At 35.4% G+C, this 19885-nt stretch overlaps 1 protein-coding gene across 2 annotated transcripts in view; it reads right to left on the minus strand.

Moving 5' to 3' along the window:
* Positions 1–19885, minus strand: part of DIAPH3 (diaphanous related formin 3) — a 502120-nt gene that overhangs the window by 210267 nt on the left and 271968 nt on the right. For both annotated transcript variants that reach the window (XM_021065648.1, XM_021065649.1), the window contains one exon: positions 6362–6601. In XM_021065648.1, coding sequence (XP_020921307.1) covers positions 6362–6601 — 240 coding nt within the window. The remainder of the gene's footprint in view (positions 1–6361; positions 6602–19885) is intronic.

A 19885-nucleotide genomic window follows, 5' to 3' on the forward strand; every position in this document is an offset into this window, starting at 1 on the left:
TGACTTTCATGTATAAAATATGCAAAAACAGGAGACTATATTAAACCAGAGACTGTTGGTAAGATTCGTGTTGGGTGCTACCTTTGATGAGTAGTAGCTATCAGTAAGCACAGTGTTAAGGAAGATTCTGAGGCTGTCTGTCTGGGGGAAAGGAAGTTTGACAGATTGGCAATGCTTGTTTTGGGAGTGGTAAGATGACAGCACATAAGCAGTTCATTTGCTGCTAATATTTAAAGCCTATAATTTTTATAATTGTTGAAAGAATAATTCTAATTTTCAATGTTTAATAGAAACTGAAAAAAAACAAAGGTAATGTGAATAAAATTTATCAAAAACACTACTTAGTAAAGTTAATTAAATATTTCTTGGAAAATGCTAGAGATTAACTGTATAAATGAATGAATCAAAGAGGGTTAAGGATTCTAAATAGTTTCACATTGCTTTGGAAGTCAGTATTTTTCAGTGATTTAATTGGCTGGATGTAAAATAAGAAAGGCATTTGTTATCTGCAAGTCTTTGGCCAAAAACTGCTTTAATTTCAAAGGATGCCAAAACTTGCTTGTATGGTTTTCCACTCTGATAACGAATAAAAATCCCTCTAAAATCCTTCTAAGATGCTAAATACAGATGGAACAATGGATTTGTTTGGCAGAAGTCGCTCTTAAAAATAACTTCACAGAGTAAAGGAAAAGGTGATATATGAGAATCAAAATTTCACAGAAAATATTCACAGCAGTAATCTGTGTGATTGTGACAGATAATGCAAAATATAAACTGCATCTGCCTTCTGCTTCTCATAATCACTGAAACTCTACCTTCCAAGGTCAATTCCTCCAAACAAACTCAGGGCACTGGACATCAGCTTATTTCAGTTCTACCATGTGTCTGAGATTCATACTCCTTTCATTCCTTCTCTTCACTTTCAGAATAGTGCCCAGCATGGCACAAAAGAAAAGCAGCAGTTTAGGGAAATGTTTTCTACCTCTCATCCTTAAGTGAGGAAGTAGAGCTGTTTCTTTTTTCTTTTTTTCTTTTTCTTTTTTTTTTTTTGTCTTTTTGCCATTTCTTGGGCCGCTCCCACGGCATATGGAAGTTCCCAGGCTAGGGGTCTAATCGGAGCTGAAGCTGCTGGCCTACACCAGGGCCACAGCAACGCTGGATCTGAGCCGTGTCTGCAACCTACACCACAGCTCAGGGCAAAGCTGGATCGTTAACCCACTGAGCAAGGGCAGGGATCAAACCCGCAACCTCATGGTTCCTAGTCAGATTCGTTAACCACTGCGCCACGACGGGAACTCCAGTAGAGCTGTTTCTTTTTTGAATTTTGTTCTGTGTTGGTTAGGTTTTGATTTTTTGTATTTGTTGGTTGGTTGCTTCCAGGCCACCAATCAGGGATCTTTCATTCTGGGCTAAGTAGGGCAGAAGATAGAGAAAGTGATTCTCAGTTCAGTTTGTGCATTTAAATCACCTGAGGCAGTTTTTTAAAAAATGCCACTAATCCAGATCCACATCCAGTTGTGCTGAAGTAGTTGATCTGATGTGGGGCTGATGCATCAGTATTTTTCTGAAGGCACTGAGGGTTGAGAATGTCCCAGAAGAAGAGTTGCTCACAATTTCAAGTAATCACTCTCTAGAGTTAGTGAAGGCATTAACAAATATGCAAATTAAACATTTGCTCTAAAAATCTTCCCCATCACTGCACTGGTGAAGTTATTCTACTTTTGGTTAGTCTGTGCTTATAAAAGAAATATACAGACCAGATAAAAATTGCACACAATAGAATAGAGAACATAAAACTCAGTCTGGCCCACTACCACTGCCTTCAACACCTAACTCCCACATCTCTGGTCCCATTACTATGTAACCTTTGATAACTTCACATTTGAGATGAACTCACTGCATATTCCACTGCTGCTAAGAATGAAAGATTTTCCTCAGTGATAATATGGATAAATTTTAGAGGAATCAATACTGACTTTTCCTATAACCCCCCCCCCCAAATAACAGCATGAACTGGTAGAAATTAATTATTACACTTGGTAAACTCTTCCAAAATTTATATTTACTTTCCCAATACAGGTAGTCTATTTAATTACCTAGAACAGAGAGCTACATTTTAAAGCTCTATTATCCAATTGTACTGATAGGGATAATCTGTCATTCAGAAATCACACATCTCAATAGACATTAGTTAGTATTGTTAAACCCATGCTATAGCCACTGTGTGCAGATTGATAACATCTGCCTTTTAAATAACCAGTTAAAATCATTTCATATATTTAACACAATGTTAAACATTGATGGCTGATTCAACTCATTCTTTTGCTAGAATGCTGATCTACTTGAACCTGCTTAGAGAGAGGTTCTCTAAAATTACTAATTCAACACCAAACCACATACAAATTTTTCTGGGTGGGCATTTTGGTCAGGCAAGAACCTACCATTTGCTGACTGGATTTCTAAGGATACTAATTTGCATTTAATCAAGAGCAGGTCCTGAAAAAAGAATGAAATCTCCAGCTGCTTATTGTCCAAATTTATCTAAAGTCTAGTAATATCTTTGGAGGATGTTATGAATGGTAAACAGTGTGTCCATTCTTATACAGCGTCTGAGGTTTATCCTTTTAAAAAGCCAAGCCATCACAAGGTAAGGTATTTATACTATACTGACTAAATTAAAGATAGCATCACCGTAACTGAAAAGTACATATGTATCCTACTATGAAGGTTCTCCTGGAGAGTGATCCCCGAAGAGGCTCTGAATACATATTCATAGAGGAAGGGGAGGGGGAGAGCGAGGAGGCAGAGATGGCTCCAAAACAAAGATCCTCATGAAACTGATCTTCCATTTACTGTTTAAAAGAACACTGCTCAAAATCATATTTTCCCCTTATAATGATACACTGCAAAATTTCTTGAGAAGCTCAGCTTTGGCTAGTAAGAGAAACCACAATTTTTAGCTCATGAAAAGTTTCACTACTATGTTTTGCATGTCACTTTTACCATCAGAAAGCCTCAAGCCTACACATCTACTTTAATTTTTATTTATATCTTAATATATTCCAGTTTATAGTTACTTTATAACTCATATTTTACTTTTATGTTTATTTATCATAGGCCATATCAAGCCTTTGGGTAAAAGATAGTACAATCTTTTCAATCTGAACTCAGTTATTATAGTTGTCATCTCAGTTACGAATGTAAATAAAGATATACTATAGCCCCTAAAATGAAACTACAATGCACACAGAATTCAGGATTCAAGTAGTTATTTCTAAACAATGTAAAGATAACAATTCACTATGAATTTTCACATACTGTTCATACTTTAGCTCAATTTATAAAGGCCATTTAAAAATAAAGATTTTGGATATGGAATACTAAATGTCATATAATTACCTAGCATGTTTGAATAGATTAAAATATTACCCCGTCTTTCTACTGTCAAATCAACATGGAATTCCTTGTGGGAGGGCTTATCATCAAACCAAATGCTTTATACTCAGTGTGAAAATTCAATCACAATTGTCAAAGATCAAGCTGCTACTTCTGATAACAAACATGATGAGATATCATCTTGTTCAATATATGCTTTCAACTTGACATGTAGACTAATAAAAAATATGAAGTTGTAGTATTTATTTTGTTTCTTGTACAACAGAAAGCTCCTAACAAGGATGATCAAAATTTCTACTATCGTTAACTGAAAATATAGTCAACTCTATTATCTGGAGACAGAGTAACTGGTTTGTAGCTTGACTATAGTAAAATAATAGCAGCATGCATTGTATTTGTAAAAGATCTTCAATCACTATGCATCAGCAATTGTTTATCAATGAGAGGATATCTATTTTCAACTACATAATAACATTGTCTCTACACAACATTATATGTATTGCATTGTGTCTAATGCACTGCCATTCATTCAACAGCTATTTATTTGAGAATTTACTATGTACCAAGTACTGCATTAGGCCATTCCACCTCACTAATCAGATTCAATCTCTTGTCTACACCTATCTTTCAAGGAAGTTGGAAGGGGTGACAATGTGGTCAACCTTTTGTGATGACCACAAAAAAACCTTTAGTCGTAGTTTTGAGATGCAAAATCTCAAGAGGAACAGACACTTAGCACTATGAAACAAACACCTGTAGATTTGTATGTGTGGACATAACATCTCCCCCACCTCTCTCCTAACTCTGTTTTTCTTCCTTTGCCTTCCTTCTCAGGGAGAGCTGAACCTGGCAGTCCTGCTTGCTTCCTTGTCCTTCAGCCTCCAAGTCCATAACTCCACGCCCTAGATGCTCCTTAAATATATACACTTCCCTCTGTCACCTCTCCCTTTCTACCACTTTGCCACTACCTTAGCTCGGATTTCCATCATCTCAAAAGCACAGTGACCATAATGGGGCCACAAATATTTGCTAAAATTGTTGAATGTGTCAACTTCAATCACACACCTTTTAAGACACTGAGGTAGACTAGGGGAAGGAAACACCGAAATCAGCATGATTTAATTTCTCTTTTGAGCGACTACTTCAAACATGTCAGTAGCAAGGAATTATCTTTGACCTCTCCCTCTTTTCCTTAACCATCCCCATTTATCTACTCAGCTCCATTTCCTCTGGCACCCTCACAGGCCACATGCCATATACCAGCCAGTTTACCTTTCTTCCACACTGCCATTAGAATTATCTTCCTAGAAGATATATGATAACATCACTTGACTTATAGAACTAACATGTCACCATAAAACTTTCACAAGGCATGACATTTGTAATCTTCACCGTCGAGACCAATTACTATCTCATTTCCATTTTCTGCACTCCTCTCGCATCCAGGCTCCAGCTTTAACAGGTCAGGCACCCAGTGTACTCATAAGTGCCATGATACAACCCTTTATTTGAACTGGTGACTCTTGCTTAGAATGCCTTTTCCTCTCAGGAGATCATACTTCCAGATCCAGCTCAAATTCCTGTTCCTCTCTGAATGCGTTACAGCCCTCCCTTTGCCAAACTGGCCTCTCTTAACTCTCTGACATAACATTTTGTCTATAGCTCCATTAAACACTTTAATCATAATTAATGGCTTACATGTGAATATATGAGTCCCATGTATCCCAGGTAAATATTAATAACATGCATTAAATGAGATGATTGGGTCAAGTGTTTGGCACAGGAGTAGACATTCTATAAATGTGAAGTCGTTGATACACAGCCTTACTTATGTATTTCATAATACATAGATAGCATCAAGGGTAAATAGCATCGCCCTTGCTAGGGATCGTAACTGAACACAGCAGGCTAAGAAAACAAGGAGAGGAAAAGAAAAAGATGGAGATGAGAGAGGGGTAGCGCTCACAAGGCACTGATACACTGGAAGGCACAAGCCAGGGAAATCGTGTAAGAAAGCCATGAAAGTACCAAGAGATTAACTATTCAGCAAACCCATGGCTAAAGCTGAACTTGTTTCTCACCTTCCCGATCTAACTGGCAATAACAATAATCAAATTCCTTAATCAGGGAATGTAGGTGTTACCAGGTCAAGAATAAGAGAAAGCTTTTCTTGTGATGTGTAACTCAGGAGAATTTGTTGTAAGGAGATCAATAAAGCACTATTACTATCGCCCACTTTTTAAAACAGACTTCTGTTATATAAAACACTGAATATGTTTGCTGTAGGAAAATTTAACCTGTGGAAGAACCTGGAAGAACCTGGAAGAAAATAAAATCTCTAAACTTACTCAATTTTCTTCTCTAAAATTATATTTAGATAGAAACATTTCAAAACTACTAGTGACATCTGAGATATGTCTATTCCTAATATAATAATTTCTCCTTTATATAAAGCAGTCTCACTTTTCTCTCCCTTTAATGAGCTTTCAAAAAAAGAAAACTGCAAAGAAATATTTAAACAGTTAAAGGTAAAAACTTTAGTGGTAATCCCAAGAAATTCCGAATATATATACTGTCATATGAAGGTATTTAAACTGAAAGAATATTAGGTTTAAATAATATTTTGATGTTCCATTTCATCAGTCTGAGAAAGCATAGGTTTATGACATAATTTTGTAATTCAACAAAACCTTTCATTTGAATTTGCAGAGCAGAGAAAATTAATACTTGGATTTAGTTCAAGGGGTGAATAAATTAGCTCAGTTCACCCTGGGTTTGGGTTGATAGTTCAGTTCAAGTTCTTGACAACAAGCACATCAAAATTTAAAAAAAAAAAAAAAAAAAAAAAAAAAAAGGAAAGAAAGAAAAAAGAAAAAAAAAAACACCTCAAATAATATAATCAAGGATGACATTTAAGAATAAGTGTTCCGGCAAACATGTGTTTGAAAAAAAACAACAAACTCACTTTACAGAGAGAGCTAAGGTTAAATCCGAAGGTTTGAGCATTCCGGGAGCCAGCATTCATGTAGTTTCCCATTAGCAGCACAAGTTCCAGCAACTTGCTAAAGCTCCTGCTCTTCTTTATCTCTTCGCAGGCAGTACTGACAGCCATGATGTCAGGTTTGATGTTGTTCACCTGCTCTTCAAACTGAAGCTTAAAGAGAATAGCACTGAGCCGTGGCCGTAGTCTCTTCACATTGCTCATCTGATTGAAAAGAAAATAGCAGATTCCCTTTAAAATGCATGCTATACTTTAGGGCTGTGCGGTTGCAAGTAATCTGGGACGATTTATTGGTATGACAGCACTGAAGAAGCAATATGTCCCCTAAAACTGATAGCAGGAAGAAAGAAAAGCCCTGCATGTTTCTGTGAGGGATCCAGACTCATCCATCAAAGAAGAAATTAACAATTTAGACGCTCGATGAAAAGGAAGCTTTTGTTCAATGACAACATTTAAGTAATAAAGTACATATATTTTTGTAAAAAAAAAAACCTAAAAATTTAAAAGGTAACAGGATACAGAAGCAATGACATTACAAAGCATTCATAGCACTGCTTTAATTTTTGTTTGGTACTGGAATTTGCTGGGTTATGTTTAAAACATATTCAGAAAGGTCTGAAGAGGGTTTATTTTCTTCAAATAGCAATTGCTGTCCACCGGAGCCCTGCTGACTAACAGTGTGTGTTAGATAGAGGGAGAGTAAATAGGTCCCAATTTGTGCTAAATTGACTTTCTTCAGAAACACAGGACAGCGGAATGACTCCTGACACATGCTAAATTAGCAGAGTCAGAGTTAGGAAACAAGGGCAGAACAGGAGACAGAAGTGGTGCAAAGACACAGGTTTACCACATGCCAACATTTAACTCTGTTTTGGACTCTGGGTTGCCTTGTTGAGTGTGTAAGGGGTTGAGAGTGTCAAAATGAACAAAAGGACTAGGGGGTTAGCAAGTTCTTGCCTTAAATTGATCCACAAACCACGTCCTAGCATCACATGTGAGGTGAAGAGCCTAAAGGCTGGAGGCCTACTGCATGTTAAGTTATATAGAAATTCCTTGACCAAATGTATTAGGAATGTGAGACTTAGATGGGGCAGCTGCAGTAAAACTGGTGAACTTCAACAATGATTATAAACATCAAAAGCACTTTGAGGCAAGATCAGGGAAAAAATAGTAACAGACATATAGTATTAAAACAGGTAATAGTTCTAATGAAATATACCACACAAAAGCCTGGACTTCTTAGGGTTCAATAGGATACTATAGACATTGTTTTAATGACCTAACAACATAACCCAGATTACTCATATAACAAAATCTGAGCAATAAAGAACTTTTAGGACATACCTCTGAGAGAATATCTACAGATGGACTAAATTCTTAAATGACTAAAAAATTTCCCAGCCAATAACACAAATATCTAACTTACATACAGTATTCTTCCCAGCCACTTGACATGTTAAATATTTGTGTGAACACAACCAAGATTCAAAAAGCTCAGAAACCCCTTCTATGAACAGAAACCATATTCAATATTTTGTGATAACCTATATAAAATAGAAAAGAATCTGAAGCAGTATACCTGAAACTAATACCATGTTGTAAATCAATCACAGCTAGATAAAATTTAAAAAATAAATTTTTAAAAAGAAACAAACTTAACAACAGTCTACTCTACAAAATGTTTTAAGAAATGTCTTAAAATTCCCTGAATTAAAGGAATGTCTTGAAATTCCCGCCCAGAGAAAATATTTTTTTTCCTAATAAAGAGTAAAGAAACTGTAAATTCAAAAATCACATTTTTTAAAGGTACAAAGAAACATCACTAATAATACTTTTACAGAATAAATTTCTGAATATAAAAATTTCAGAAAGACAAAGTAAGACACTGTCAGAATACCAATTCTTAGTGGGTATGAATCATCCTTTAGAACACTGTATATCTAGCACACAAAGCAGAGGTAAGCAGTGATTACTTCTCATAAAGTCATGAATTTCATGTGTCTTAAAATGCTCCCCAGTGGACTGACTCACGAGGAATTTGTATCCTTACTTAAACATTAAACATGGCAGATATTCATATTATATTGGACCTATTCTGAAAAATGCTCTTCTACATTTAGTTAATCCTTCAGAATAACAGATGTATAAGGAAACACTCACATGAGACCACACGGTTATGGCCACTTAGAAGGTACATGATGAGGAGTTCCCGTTGTGGTGCAGAGGAAACAAGTCCGACTAAGAACTATAAGGTTGCGGGTTCAATCCCTGGCCTAGCTCCGATTCAGTGTTGCTGTGAGCTGTGGTGCAGACTGCAGACAGAGCTCGGATCCCACGTTGCTGTGGCTGTGGCGTAGGCCGGAAGCTGTAGCTCCGATTTGACCCCTAGCCTGGAAACTTCCATATATATGCCATGAGTACAGCCCTAAAAAGTATTAAAAAAAAAAAAAAAGTGCATGATGAGACCACAGAATCTCTGCTTTCAGCCTATACCCTCATTCATGATTGCAAAGTCAGGCATTTGGTACTTTGCAATAAACGAGATTTCTCCAGGACCCATGAAAAATAATACTGCAAAATATTAATTTTAATGTATATTAACATACTACATCATGCACAAAAAAGACTACTTAAATACCTACATTAAACCACCCCAAAGTATGTTAAAGCTTTCCTGCTGACAAGCTAACCATATGTAGCCAGTACAAAGTAATTAATTTTCCTAGAAAAATATAACCTAGATTTGTATGAGTAATGAGTCTACCTAGCACTAGGGACAGGTACTTTGAAAAAAACAGAATAAGTTTATGATGTAATGCAGAACAAAACGGTATGAATTTATGGAAAACCCTGACAAAGCAAAGTAAGGAAAGGTAACCTAAACAGATCTTTGAATACCTTTTTAAATTAGATGTCCTTTTCATATTTTTCTTCCTTCCAAATTTTGAAAAGTTAGTATTTTGGCTAATAAAAAATAAATGCTTACTGAGAGTTCTCTTGTGGTGCAGCTGGTTAAGGATCTGGCATTGTCACCACAGTGGCTTGGGTGCTACTGTGGCTCCAGTTGAATCCCTGGCCCGCGAACTTCCACATGCCACACACCTGACAAAAAAAAAAATGCAGTTTAGTGAACAAAATTACTGGAGTGGATAGGAACTTGAGAGATCACTGAGCTATCTCATGTCTTTACCCCAATATTCAGCCTACCCTGATCATGTAGGCCAAATGGCAGCACCCTTCTATTAAAAAAACAGAAACAATGACAACAACAACAAAAAAACCCTCAGTAAAACTAATGTTCTAAGATCTAAATCTTGTGACCTATGATGATAATACCACAGTTCTTTTTCTTTTGGTCAGGTCGAAGTCTGTTTCTTCAGATGGGATCAAAGAATAAAGGTAAAAAAATGGGAAAATATTTAGACAACAGAAATAAAAGCAAAAATAAACCAGTGGGACCTAATCAAACTGAAAAGCTTTTGCACAGCAAAGGAAACCATCAAAAAAAAAAAAAAAAAAAGAGAGAGAGAGAGAGAGAGAGAGCCTACAAAGAGAAAATAGTTTCAAATGATGCAACTGACAAGGGCTTAATCTCTAAAATATACAAACAACTTATACAACTCAACAGCTAAAAAAAGCAACAACCCAATTGAAAAATGGGCAAAAGACCTGAACAGACAATTCTCCAAAGAAGATATACAGATGGCCAGTAAGCACATGAAAAAACTGCTCAACATCACTGATTATTAGAGAAATGCAAATCAAAACTACTATGAGGTTACCACCTGACACCTGTCAGAATGGCAATCACTAACAAGTCCACAAATAACAAATGCTGGAGAGGGTGTGGAGAAAAGGGAACCCTCCTACACTGTTGGTGGGAATGTCAATTGGTACAACCACTATGGAAAACAGTATAGATGTACCTCAGAAAACTAAATATAGAACTACAATATGACCCAGCAATCCCACTCTTGGGCATATAACTGGACAAAACTGTACTTGAAAGAGATACATGCATCTATATGTTCATTGCAGCACTATTCACAATAGCCAACAGATGGAAACAACCTAAATGTCCATCAACAGATGAATGGATTAAGAAGATGTGGTATATATACACAATGGAATACTACTCAGCCATAAAAAATAACAAAATAATGCCATTTGCAGCAACATGAATGGAACTAGAGATTCTCATACTACGTGAAGTCAAGCCAGAAGGAGAAAGACAAATATCACATGATATCACTTATATCTGGAATCTAATATATGGCACAAATGAACCTTTCCACAGAAAAGAAACTCATGGACTTGGAGAACAGACTTGTGGTTGCCAAGGGGGAGGGGAAGGGAGTGGGATGGACTAGGAGTCTCGGGTTAATAGATGTGAACTACTGCATTTGGAGTGGATAAGCAGTGAGATCCTGCTGTATAGCACAGGGAACTATATTCAGTCACTTGCGATGGAACATGTGAGAAAAAGAATGTACGTATCTATGTATGGCTGGGTCACTTTGCTGTATAGTATAAATTGACAGAACACTGTAAACCAATTATAATGGAAAAAATAAAAATAATAAAAAGTATTTTTAAAACCCTAAAGAATGTTTCTTCATCATCTCATATATTCGATCAACACTGGACACTGACATTCTTTTTGCTTGTGCAAGAATCTAGAACTCTGACTTGTTTGCCAAAGACTAGACAGAATCCAGAAATGAAGAACTACCATGCTTAAATAATATTCTCAATGGTAACAGTCATAAAAAAGAAGGAAGGGTTATTGCAAAAGTTTAACTGTAAGGTAGTTAATAATTAGAATGTTGGAAGAAATTAGAATTCCATTTTTACAGATGTATGTCTTACATTTATTCTCACAGTCTTAGCAATGTAAGCACCAATATCTGACAATAATGACTTAGAATCTGAAGATCTCTCTAAAGGCATAAAACAACAAGTAAAAATACTTTGATTTTACTACTATTTTTTGAAGTCAAAGAGCAGTACTCTGGCAATCTCTCCATCACAAATTCACATGCCAGAATGAAAAAAAACCTAAGAACAGTGACAGGTTAAGATCAATGGGCAATATCCAGAACACTAATTTTGATTTCAAAATTTTGTTTGTTGGCAATATATAGGTTGTTAGAGCAGGTACAAAGTAAGATGAAAAGACCTTTAGAAAATCAAAGAACCAACAAGTATTGACTGGGTGCCCCATTCAGTGCTTTTTTTTTTTTTTTTTTTTTCAGGGCTACACTTACAGCATATGGAGGTTCTCAGGCTAGAGGTTGAATTGGAGCTATAGCCACAGGCCTATACCACAGCCACAGCAACACCAGATTGAACCACATCTGTGACCTAGACCACTGCTCACGGCAACACTGGATCCTTAACCCACTGAGCAAGGCCAGGGATTGAACCTGCGTTCTCATGGATCTTAGTCGGATTCATTTCCACTGAGCCACAACAGGAACTCTGCCCATTAAGGGTTGTGGTTGCTGTCCTTGTATCATCTAATTCCTCCATCTGTCTTAAGGGGTTAAAAAGTAGAAAAAATCTTCAGGAAGATGTAATCTCCCATAATCTCATTACGGATATGTTTTTTCACATATAATTTTAATTTTATCCATTATTGCATGCAGGAAAAAAAAACAGAACCCATTTGACATTTTTATACCAACTACACTTAACACCATATCTGGTCCTCTTTATTCAGTTTCTTTTATAAACATGAGATTTTCAGGAGCCAATTTTTTCAAAACTTGTTGAGTTTTCCCCTACTTCTTGCCTGCAGCCTTGTGTAGGCGCACCTCTAAAGAAATTTTAGAACATGCTCCTCATCTTTATTATTCTTTCCTAAAGTTGTTGTAAAACTAATTAATCATTCATTTAACTTTCAGTCTAACACTATGAGTAACCTGCTAATTGGAAAGCTACCGACTTGAGTCTTAATTGACTTAGTATTCTAAACCTTTACTTTACATCCTTTGTAAATACATAATTATAAGGAATCGGGGGACAGTGTTTCTGGAAGGTTAAATGACTCGTTCAAGGTCACAGGGTCAGTAAGACAAGAGCCTAGGGCTAACTTGCTGCCAACTAAATGTGTATGCCACTCAGAGCATCACAATGTGGAAATTAACAACCACAATTTAAAAGCCATCTGATACTCAAACTACCTCTACTAAGTTTTCCTATGAATAGAAACAGGCGTTCATTTCTCCAGAGCAGTTATTAGATAAAACAATATGGAGATGACCTTGCTGTGAACTCTGCTTGCTCCTACCTCATATTTCTTTCCTTTCTTCTTAGTATATCCAATTACTTCCTGTATATTTCCAGATCCACTTTTTCTTTTCTTTTCTGTCTTTCTTTCCTTTTCTTCTTTTTTTAATTTTTTAAAAAATTTTTTTTGGCCTGCGGCATACACAATTTCCTGGACTAGGGATCAAACCCAGGCCACAGCAGTGACCTACACCACAGAAGTGACAACATGGGACCCTTAACCCTCTAAGCCACTAGGGAACTTCCTAAATCCACTTCTATGCTCCCCATACACTACACTCTCCATGCATGTTTCCATCTTAGCTCATGTTTCCACTCCTTGCAGGAGAGGTGTGAAAAATAAGGAGAATGTGAAAAAACAAACATATCTTCGTGAAAGAAAAGACCAGAGAAAATGACAAAGGGATGAGGGAGGAAAGTGACATTTGATAGAGGCACAGAATCTAATAACAGAATTAAGACACTTAGAGAAAAGTTTTCAACTTGATTTTTCTAATTAAACTATATGAAAAAAATACCTTCCCTTACTGTGAGCTGGCCAATATTTTCCTGATCTCCAGAATTTTCAGAAAAAAAGAAAAGTTCATTTCACTTAAGGAAAGGCATCAAAAACAAATCTATTCAAGTTCCTATGCCTGGGTAGTGCTCAGACTATCAATAGTGCTTTTAAAATAAATGTGCCCTTATGATAATAAAACTCTTAAGCTAAAATTATTTTTTAAAACTCCACAACAGCAAAATACATATGGTGTATTTTTTATATTATTCCATAGGAGTAAGGTAAAGCCAAGAATTACACAAAAAAATATATATTACAAGGATAAAATGTATATTCCTCCAGCTAGTCAAGAAATAGACAATTGGTCATAGACATCAGATAAGATTTATCTTTATTTACAAATGTTTATCAGTTCGGAACCACTAAGGAGTCACAGGAGGTCCAAAGGAGTTCTGCGGATACTCAGGATCTGAAAGCAGTAAAGTTACAGAGCGAGAGACTTCTTATTTGGCAATCTTCGCAGACACTCCTAACACATAAGTTTCATATCTGATGAATTAAAAAGCTGGCATAAAACCCAGAACCATTCTGGTATCTTAAATTCATTCATGTCTGCTTCCAGACAATCCTCACCCTAACAAAGGAAACCAATGTTTTGATTGCTATCACTGTAACTTAATTTTGCCTGTTCTTAAAATTTATATTAATGAAACTTTCGGTAAACACTTTCTGTGTCTGGCTTCTTTCACTCAAAAAAATGACTTTGAGATTCGTATACATGTAGTGTAATTGAGTACTCTGTTCCTTTTTATTAATGAACAATATTTCATTGGGAAAATACACCAAAATTTGTTTAGCTCTCCTGTTGATGGACTTTTTAGTTATTTTCCCAGCTGCATTTTTGAGCTATACAGTGGGTTGGACTGGAGAGGCAACAGAACGATAAGCCCTAAACAGGTAGCTGTGAATGTGACTTTATGTAGAAACAGGGTCCTTACAGATAATTAAGTTAAAGATTTCCAGGTGAGATCGCACAGGATTTAGGGTGATCCCTAAATCTAATGCCATGTCATTTTAAGAGAAAGGAGTGAGAAAGACACATATAGGAAATACACATCACAGTAAAGACATGACAATGGAGGCAGAGACTGGAGAAATCCTGCAAGTCATGACATAACAAAGCCTGTAAGCAACTACCAGATACTAGGAAAATGACCTGGAACAATTCTTCCTCAGGGTCCAAGAGGGACTAACCCTGCCAACATCTTGACAGAGGACTTTGGCTTCTAGAAATATGAGAGCATGAATTACTTTGTTTTAAGCCACTAAGGCAATGGACATTTGTTATGGCAGCCCAGGAAAGCTAATTCAGGGTATTATGAATATTTCTGCATGAGTATTTTCATTTCTGTTAAATATCCAAAAGGTATAATATAAATAAATGTATATTTAACCTTATAAGAAATTGTCAAACTTTTCACAAAGTGGTTTAGACCACTTCTTACCCCATTAACCAAGCTTATGCTCTATTCTGAAAGCTCTGTATTTTATCTTTGCATGTTTAGGTATATACTCCACCCCCTTCACTAAGTATTCTGTGTGATGTGATACAGGAGTTGAGATTCATTTTGGTCCACAGGATATCCGAGTTTCACAGAATTATTTGGTACAAAAAAGTTCCTTTCCCCACACACTGACCTTAATATCTTAGTTGAAAATTAACTGATGGTATCTTTGAGAATCTATTTCTGAACTTTTGAGAAAAGTCTATTTGTATGTCCTAAAACTTATTTTTTTTCCTTTTTTTTTAATCTATTAAAGTATAGTTGATTTACAATGTGCCAATTTTGGCTGTATAACAAACTGACTCAGACATATACATATTCTTATTTTTATGTTATTTTCCATTATGGTCTATCCCAGGAGATTGCATATAGTTCCTTGTCCAATAGACCTCATTGCTTATCTGTTATAAATGTAATAGTTTGCATCTACCAACCCAAAAATCTCAATCCATCTCCTCTCTCCTTGGCAACCTCAAGTCTGTTCTCCATGTCTGTGAGTATGTTTCTGTTTTGTAGATAGGTTCATTTGTGCCATATTTTAAGATTCCACATATAAGTGATATCATATGGTACTTTTCTTTCTCTTTCCAACTTGACTTCACTTAGTATGAGAATCTCTAGTTGCATCCATGTTGCTATGAATGGCATTACTTCATTTTTTATGGCTGAATAGTATTCCATGGTGTGTGTGTGTGTGTGTGTGTGTGTGTGTACGCACGCACGCATATATATATGTATATATGTGTGTGTATATATATGTATATATGTGTATATATGTGTATATATGTATATATATATGTGTGTGTGTGTGTGTGTGTGTGTGTGTGTATATATATATATATATATATATATATATATATATATAACTTCTTGATCCATTCATCTATCAATGGTCATTTAGGTGGCTTCCATGTCATGACTACTGTGAAAAGTGTTGCTCATAACCTTACTGTCTTATTCTCAAATCAGTAATCTAGATCCTCCAGGTTTGTTCTTTTTCAAAATTGATTTTGTCTATTCCAGGTCCTTTGCTTTTCATATGAATTTTTGCAGTATTTTGTCGGTTACTATTGTAAGACCTGCTGGGATTGATTGAGAATGACTATCATATGTGTATTAGGAGTCTGTAGATCATTTGAGAGAAAAGTGAAAGTTTGAAATTAATCTGCTTCTATAGAAGCATGATAAATATTACCATTTATTTACAACTTCTTTAAATTCTCTTAGCAACATCTTCTGGTCTGTAGCACAGAAAATTTGTACACATTCAGTGAAAGGCATCCTTAAGTATTTTATACTTTTTGATGCTATTGTAATCAGTACTATTTTTATCCAGTTTTCCAATATAGCACTGCTTATAGAGAAAAATAAAACTGATTTTAATAAAGTGACTATTCTATGACCTTTTAGCAAAGTTTACTATAGCTTTCTTATGTATTCACACATAGACAACATTTTCAACATATAGGCCTTTTATCTCATTTTCTTTTCTTATTACACAAGTTAGAACATCCATTATAATGCAGAAAAATGATAAGAATAGATATCCTTGCCTGGTTTCCAATCAAATGACAAAGCATTTCGTCTTTCCCAATTAAGTATGAGGACAGCTCCATATTCTCCACAGATGTCCTTCGTCAGGTTAAGAACATTTCCTTCTATTTCTACTTGCTATGAGTTTTTATTTATCATACACAGAATTCTGTCAATACTCTTTATTTCGTATCTAGTTACTTATATGATCCCCCCCATTTTCAGGTAATATGGTCAACTATTTTAATTAATTTAAAAATGTTAAGCAAGCCCTGCACCACTTGGTAACAGCATACTCTTCTGTTTATGCATTATACTATTTGACATAAAAATATTTTATTGACAATTTTTACATATGCTTATGTATGATATGGCTTTCTAAGTTTCTATTGTAGATTCCCTTCTTTGATTCCTGATATTGGAAATTTGAGAATTTGTTTTTCTTTTCTAGCATTTTCGTCAGGTTCAAAATAATTTCTTCTTTGACCCACAAATAATTTAAAACTATGTTATTCAATTTTCAGTGAAAGATGTTCTATTATTGTGGTTGTCCAATTTGATTCCAATTTAGACAGAAACCATACTTGAGAAGATTTCAGTCTTTTGAAAATTACTGAGACTTGTTTTATGTTCCCATATGGTCTACCTTGGTGAATGTTCTGTGTGTATTTGAAAAAAATGTATATTCTGCAGTTACGTGGGAAATGGTCTCCAAATACCAACTAGAACAACCTGGTTGATAGTACCAGCTTGATTTTCTAAATATTTACTTATTTCTTTTTTGATCCAGATTTTTTAGAATTTACTGAGGGGACTCATTATGAATGGGAAGTTATCTATTCCTCCATTTAATTCTGCAGGTTGTGCTTCATGAATTTTAATGTTCTTTATTAGGTGCATACACATTTAAGATGATTGTTTCTTGTAAATTACTCCTTGTATCCTTGTGTAATGTCACTATTTCTTGTAATATGATTGTCTTGAGATACACATTCTCTGAACTATACATAGCTATGCTATGTTTCTTATTGTTTACTGTTTTCCATTTGTCTTTTGTGCTTTTAAACTCTCCTTTATCCCTTTCCGGCTTTTGCGTTAATCAAGCAATTTTTACTATTCCATTTTATCTCTTCTACTGGCTTCTTAAATTAAGTTTTGACTATTTTTCTAGTTGCTCTAGGACTAATAATATGCCTCTCTATGTAGTCTATTTAGAGTTATAATTAAGACAACATTGCACCTGTTCATAGTTTTCATTTCCAGCCTCCTTCTTCCAGCATTTCACTCACATGTCACGCCTTCTGATTCATTTCACGTGTTATAAGGTTATAACAGCACAATTCCATTTGTCCTACCCAATCATTTGTGCAACTACTTCCCTGTACATAAAAACTCCATCCTGCAATGTTATTTTTTAATTATTAGTTTTCTTTTAAGTAAATTATGAGAAGAAAGAAAACATAATTCATTTACTATTTCACATGCTCTTCCTATCCATTTGTGGATATAAGTCTTCATTTAGTATCATTTCCATTTGGCCTGAAGGATAACTTTAGCATTTCTTGTATGGCAGGTTTGATGTCCACAAACTCTCTCAGTTTTCACATAAATGAAAATCTATTTATTTTTCCCTACTTGGGGAAGGGTGTCTCTAAATAGAGGATTGTGAGTTTACAGAGTTTTTTTTTATTTCAGCACTTTAAATACACATTTCTGTTGTCTTTTCATTATTTCTACAAAGTTAGCTAAATATTTTTTCCTTTTAAATACACATTTCTGTTGTCTTTCACTTTTCATTATTTCTACAAAGTTAGCTAAATCTCTTTTTTCCTTTATGTATCTCCCCACCCCCTCAAATTGCTTTCAGGATTTTCTCTTAATCTTTGGCTTTCAGCAGTTTGACTAGAATGTACCAAACTGTCTTTGTATTTATCCTGGTTGGGATTTGCTGAGTTCTTGAACCACAAGTTTATGTTTTTCACTCAATTTGGAATTTCTTGCCCATTATTATTTCAATTATTTTGTCAGCCACAATCTCACTCTCTTCTCCTTTTGGGACTCCAGTTACAGGTGTTTTAGACTGTTTGACTATCTCCAATATGCTATGAACCCATATACTGAATATTTCAATTCAGTTATTGAACTCTTCAGTTAGAGAATTCCCATATGGCAAATTTTTATAGTTTTCATTTCCTTGCAAATATTCCTTAATTAAAATCATATTTTCCTTTGATTCCTTAAAGATAATTTCCTTAAGTTCTTTGAACATATTTTTAATATTCACTTTATAAAGACTTTGCATTTGAAATCTAAAATCTGGGCCATGTTGTTCATTTGACTATTCTTTGACAATAACATTCCATTTTATTAATCTTTACTTCTTAATTAAATAGTGAAATGTCATGGTAAATCTTGAGTTGCAATATTCCTTTGAAGAATGTTCCTTTTTATAGTAGGCAAATCAATCATTGGGTAATCACCTTAAATTTCTTGATAGGCTTATTTAAGGCTTAATGGACTTGAGTTTACACTCTGTTAGTGTGACTCTGGAAAGTGGGAGGTGTTTTCCTACCCCTCTAACTTAGTAGGACTCATGCTTCCCAGAGGATTCTGTAAGACTTGATTGTAGGTTTTGTAATGTGAGCCATCAGGATGCTGATCTTTCCTAAGGTACAACCTTTCCAGCTATTTGAGTGAATGCCAGGTAAGTTAACGGAGCATTAAGAAGCTTTATTTTATGGTGTTCCCACTGTGGCTCAATGGGTTATGAACTTGAATAGTATCCATAAGGATGTGGGTTTGATCCCTGGAGTTGCTCGGTAGGTTAAGGATCTGGCGTTACCTCAAGCTGCTGTGTACATCACAGATTGTTGCTTGGATCCCAAGTTGCTGTGGCTGTGGTGGCGGATGACAGCTGCAGCTCTGATTCAACACCTAGCCTGGGAACTTCCATATGCCACAAGTGTGACCATTTAAAAAAAAAAAGAACCTTTGTTCTAGCAGGGCCAGAACCCCAATGTCTCCTAGGAATGGAGATCCTCGAGTATCTCTGTTCTGATCTACCTTGCAGCAGGTGATATCTGCCAAACCTTGCTCAGCATATGGACAGCCCATCCTCTAAGTACACTCTAAAGGGGATCCCTACAATGAAAACTAGAGTCCCTTTCTGCATAATTCATTCCCCTACATTGGCCTTCCCTGTTTCAGCTGCTATGAATTTTGATCCCTACTTCCTCATTTCATAGAAAACCAATACCTTCTGCTCAGACTCCAGCTTTCTGTGCTATTGTTGGAAAACTTTTATCAGGCCAAAAGATGGGCATTCAAAAGCTCAGGAAGTTTCTGGTTTCTCAAGGCTTATAGCTTTTTTTTTTCTGTGGTTATCTACTGTCTTAAAACAGATGACTTGTGTATTTTATCCATTTTATTATTGTTCCTGGTTTTTAAAATTTATTTAAAAATTTAAATTAAAAAAATTTTAATTTATTCCTAAGCATTTTGTAGCTTTATTACTCTCAGTGGAATTTTTAGAATGCTTTATTACAATTTCAGTTTTAAGAATACAAAAACTCTTTACCCAGATTAACCAAATATTTCTTT

This window comes from Sus scrofa, chromosome 11 (assembly GCF_000003025.6).
Source record: "Sus scrofa isolate TJ Tabasco breed Duroc chromosome 11, Sscrofa11.1, whole genome shotgun sequence".
NCBI lineage: Eukaryota > Metazoa > Chordata > Mammalia > Artiodactyla > Suidae > Sus > Sus scrofa.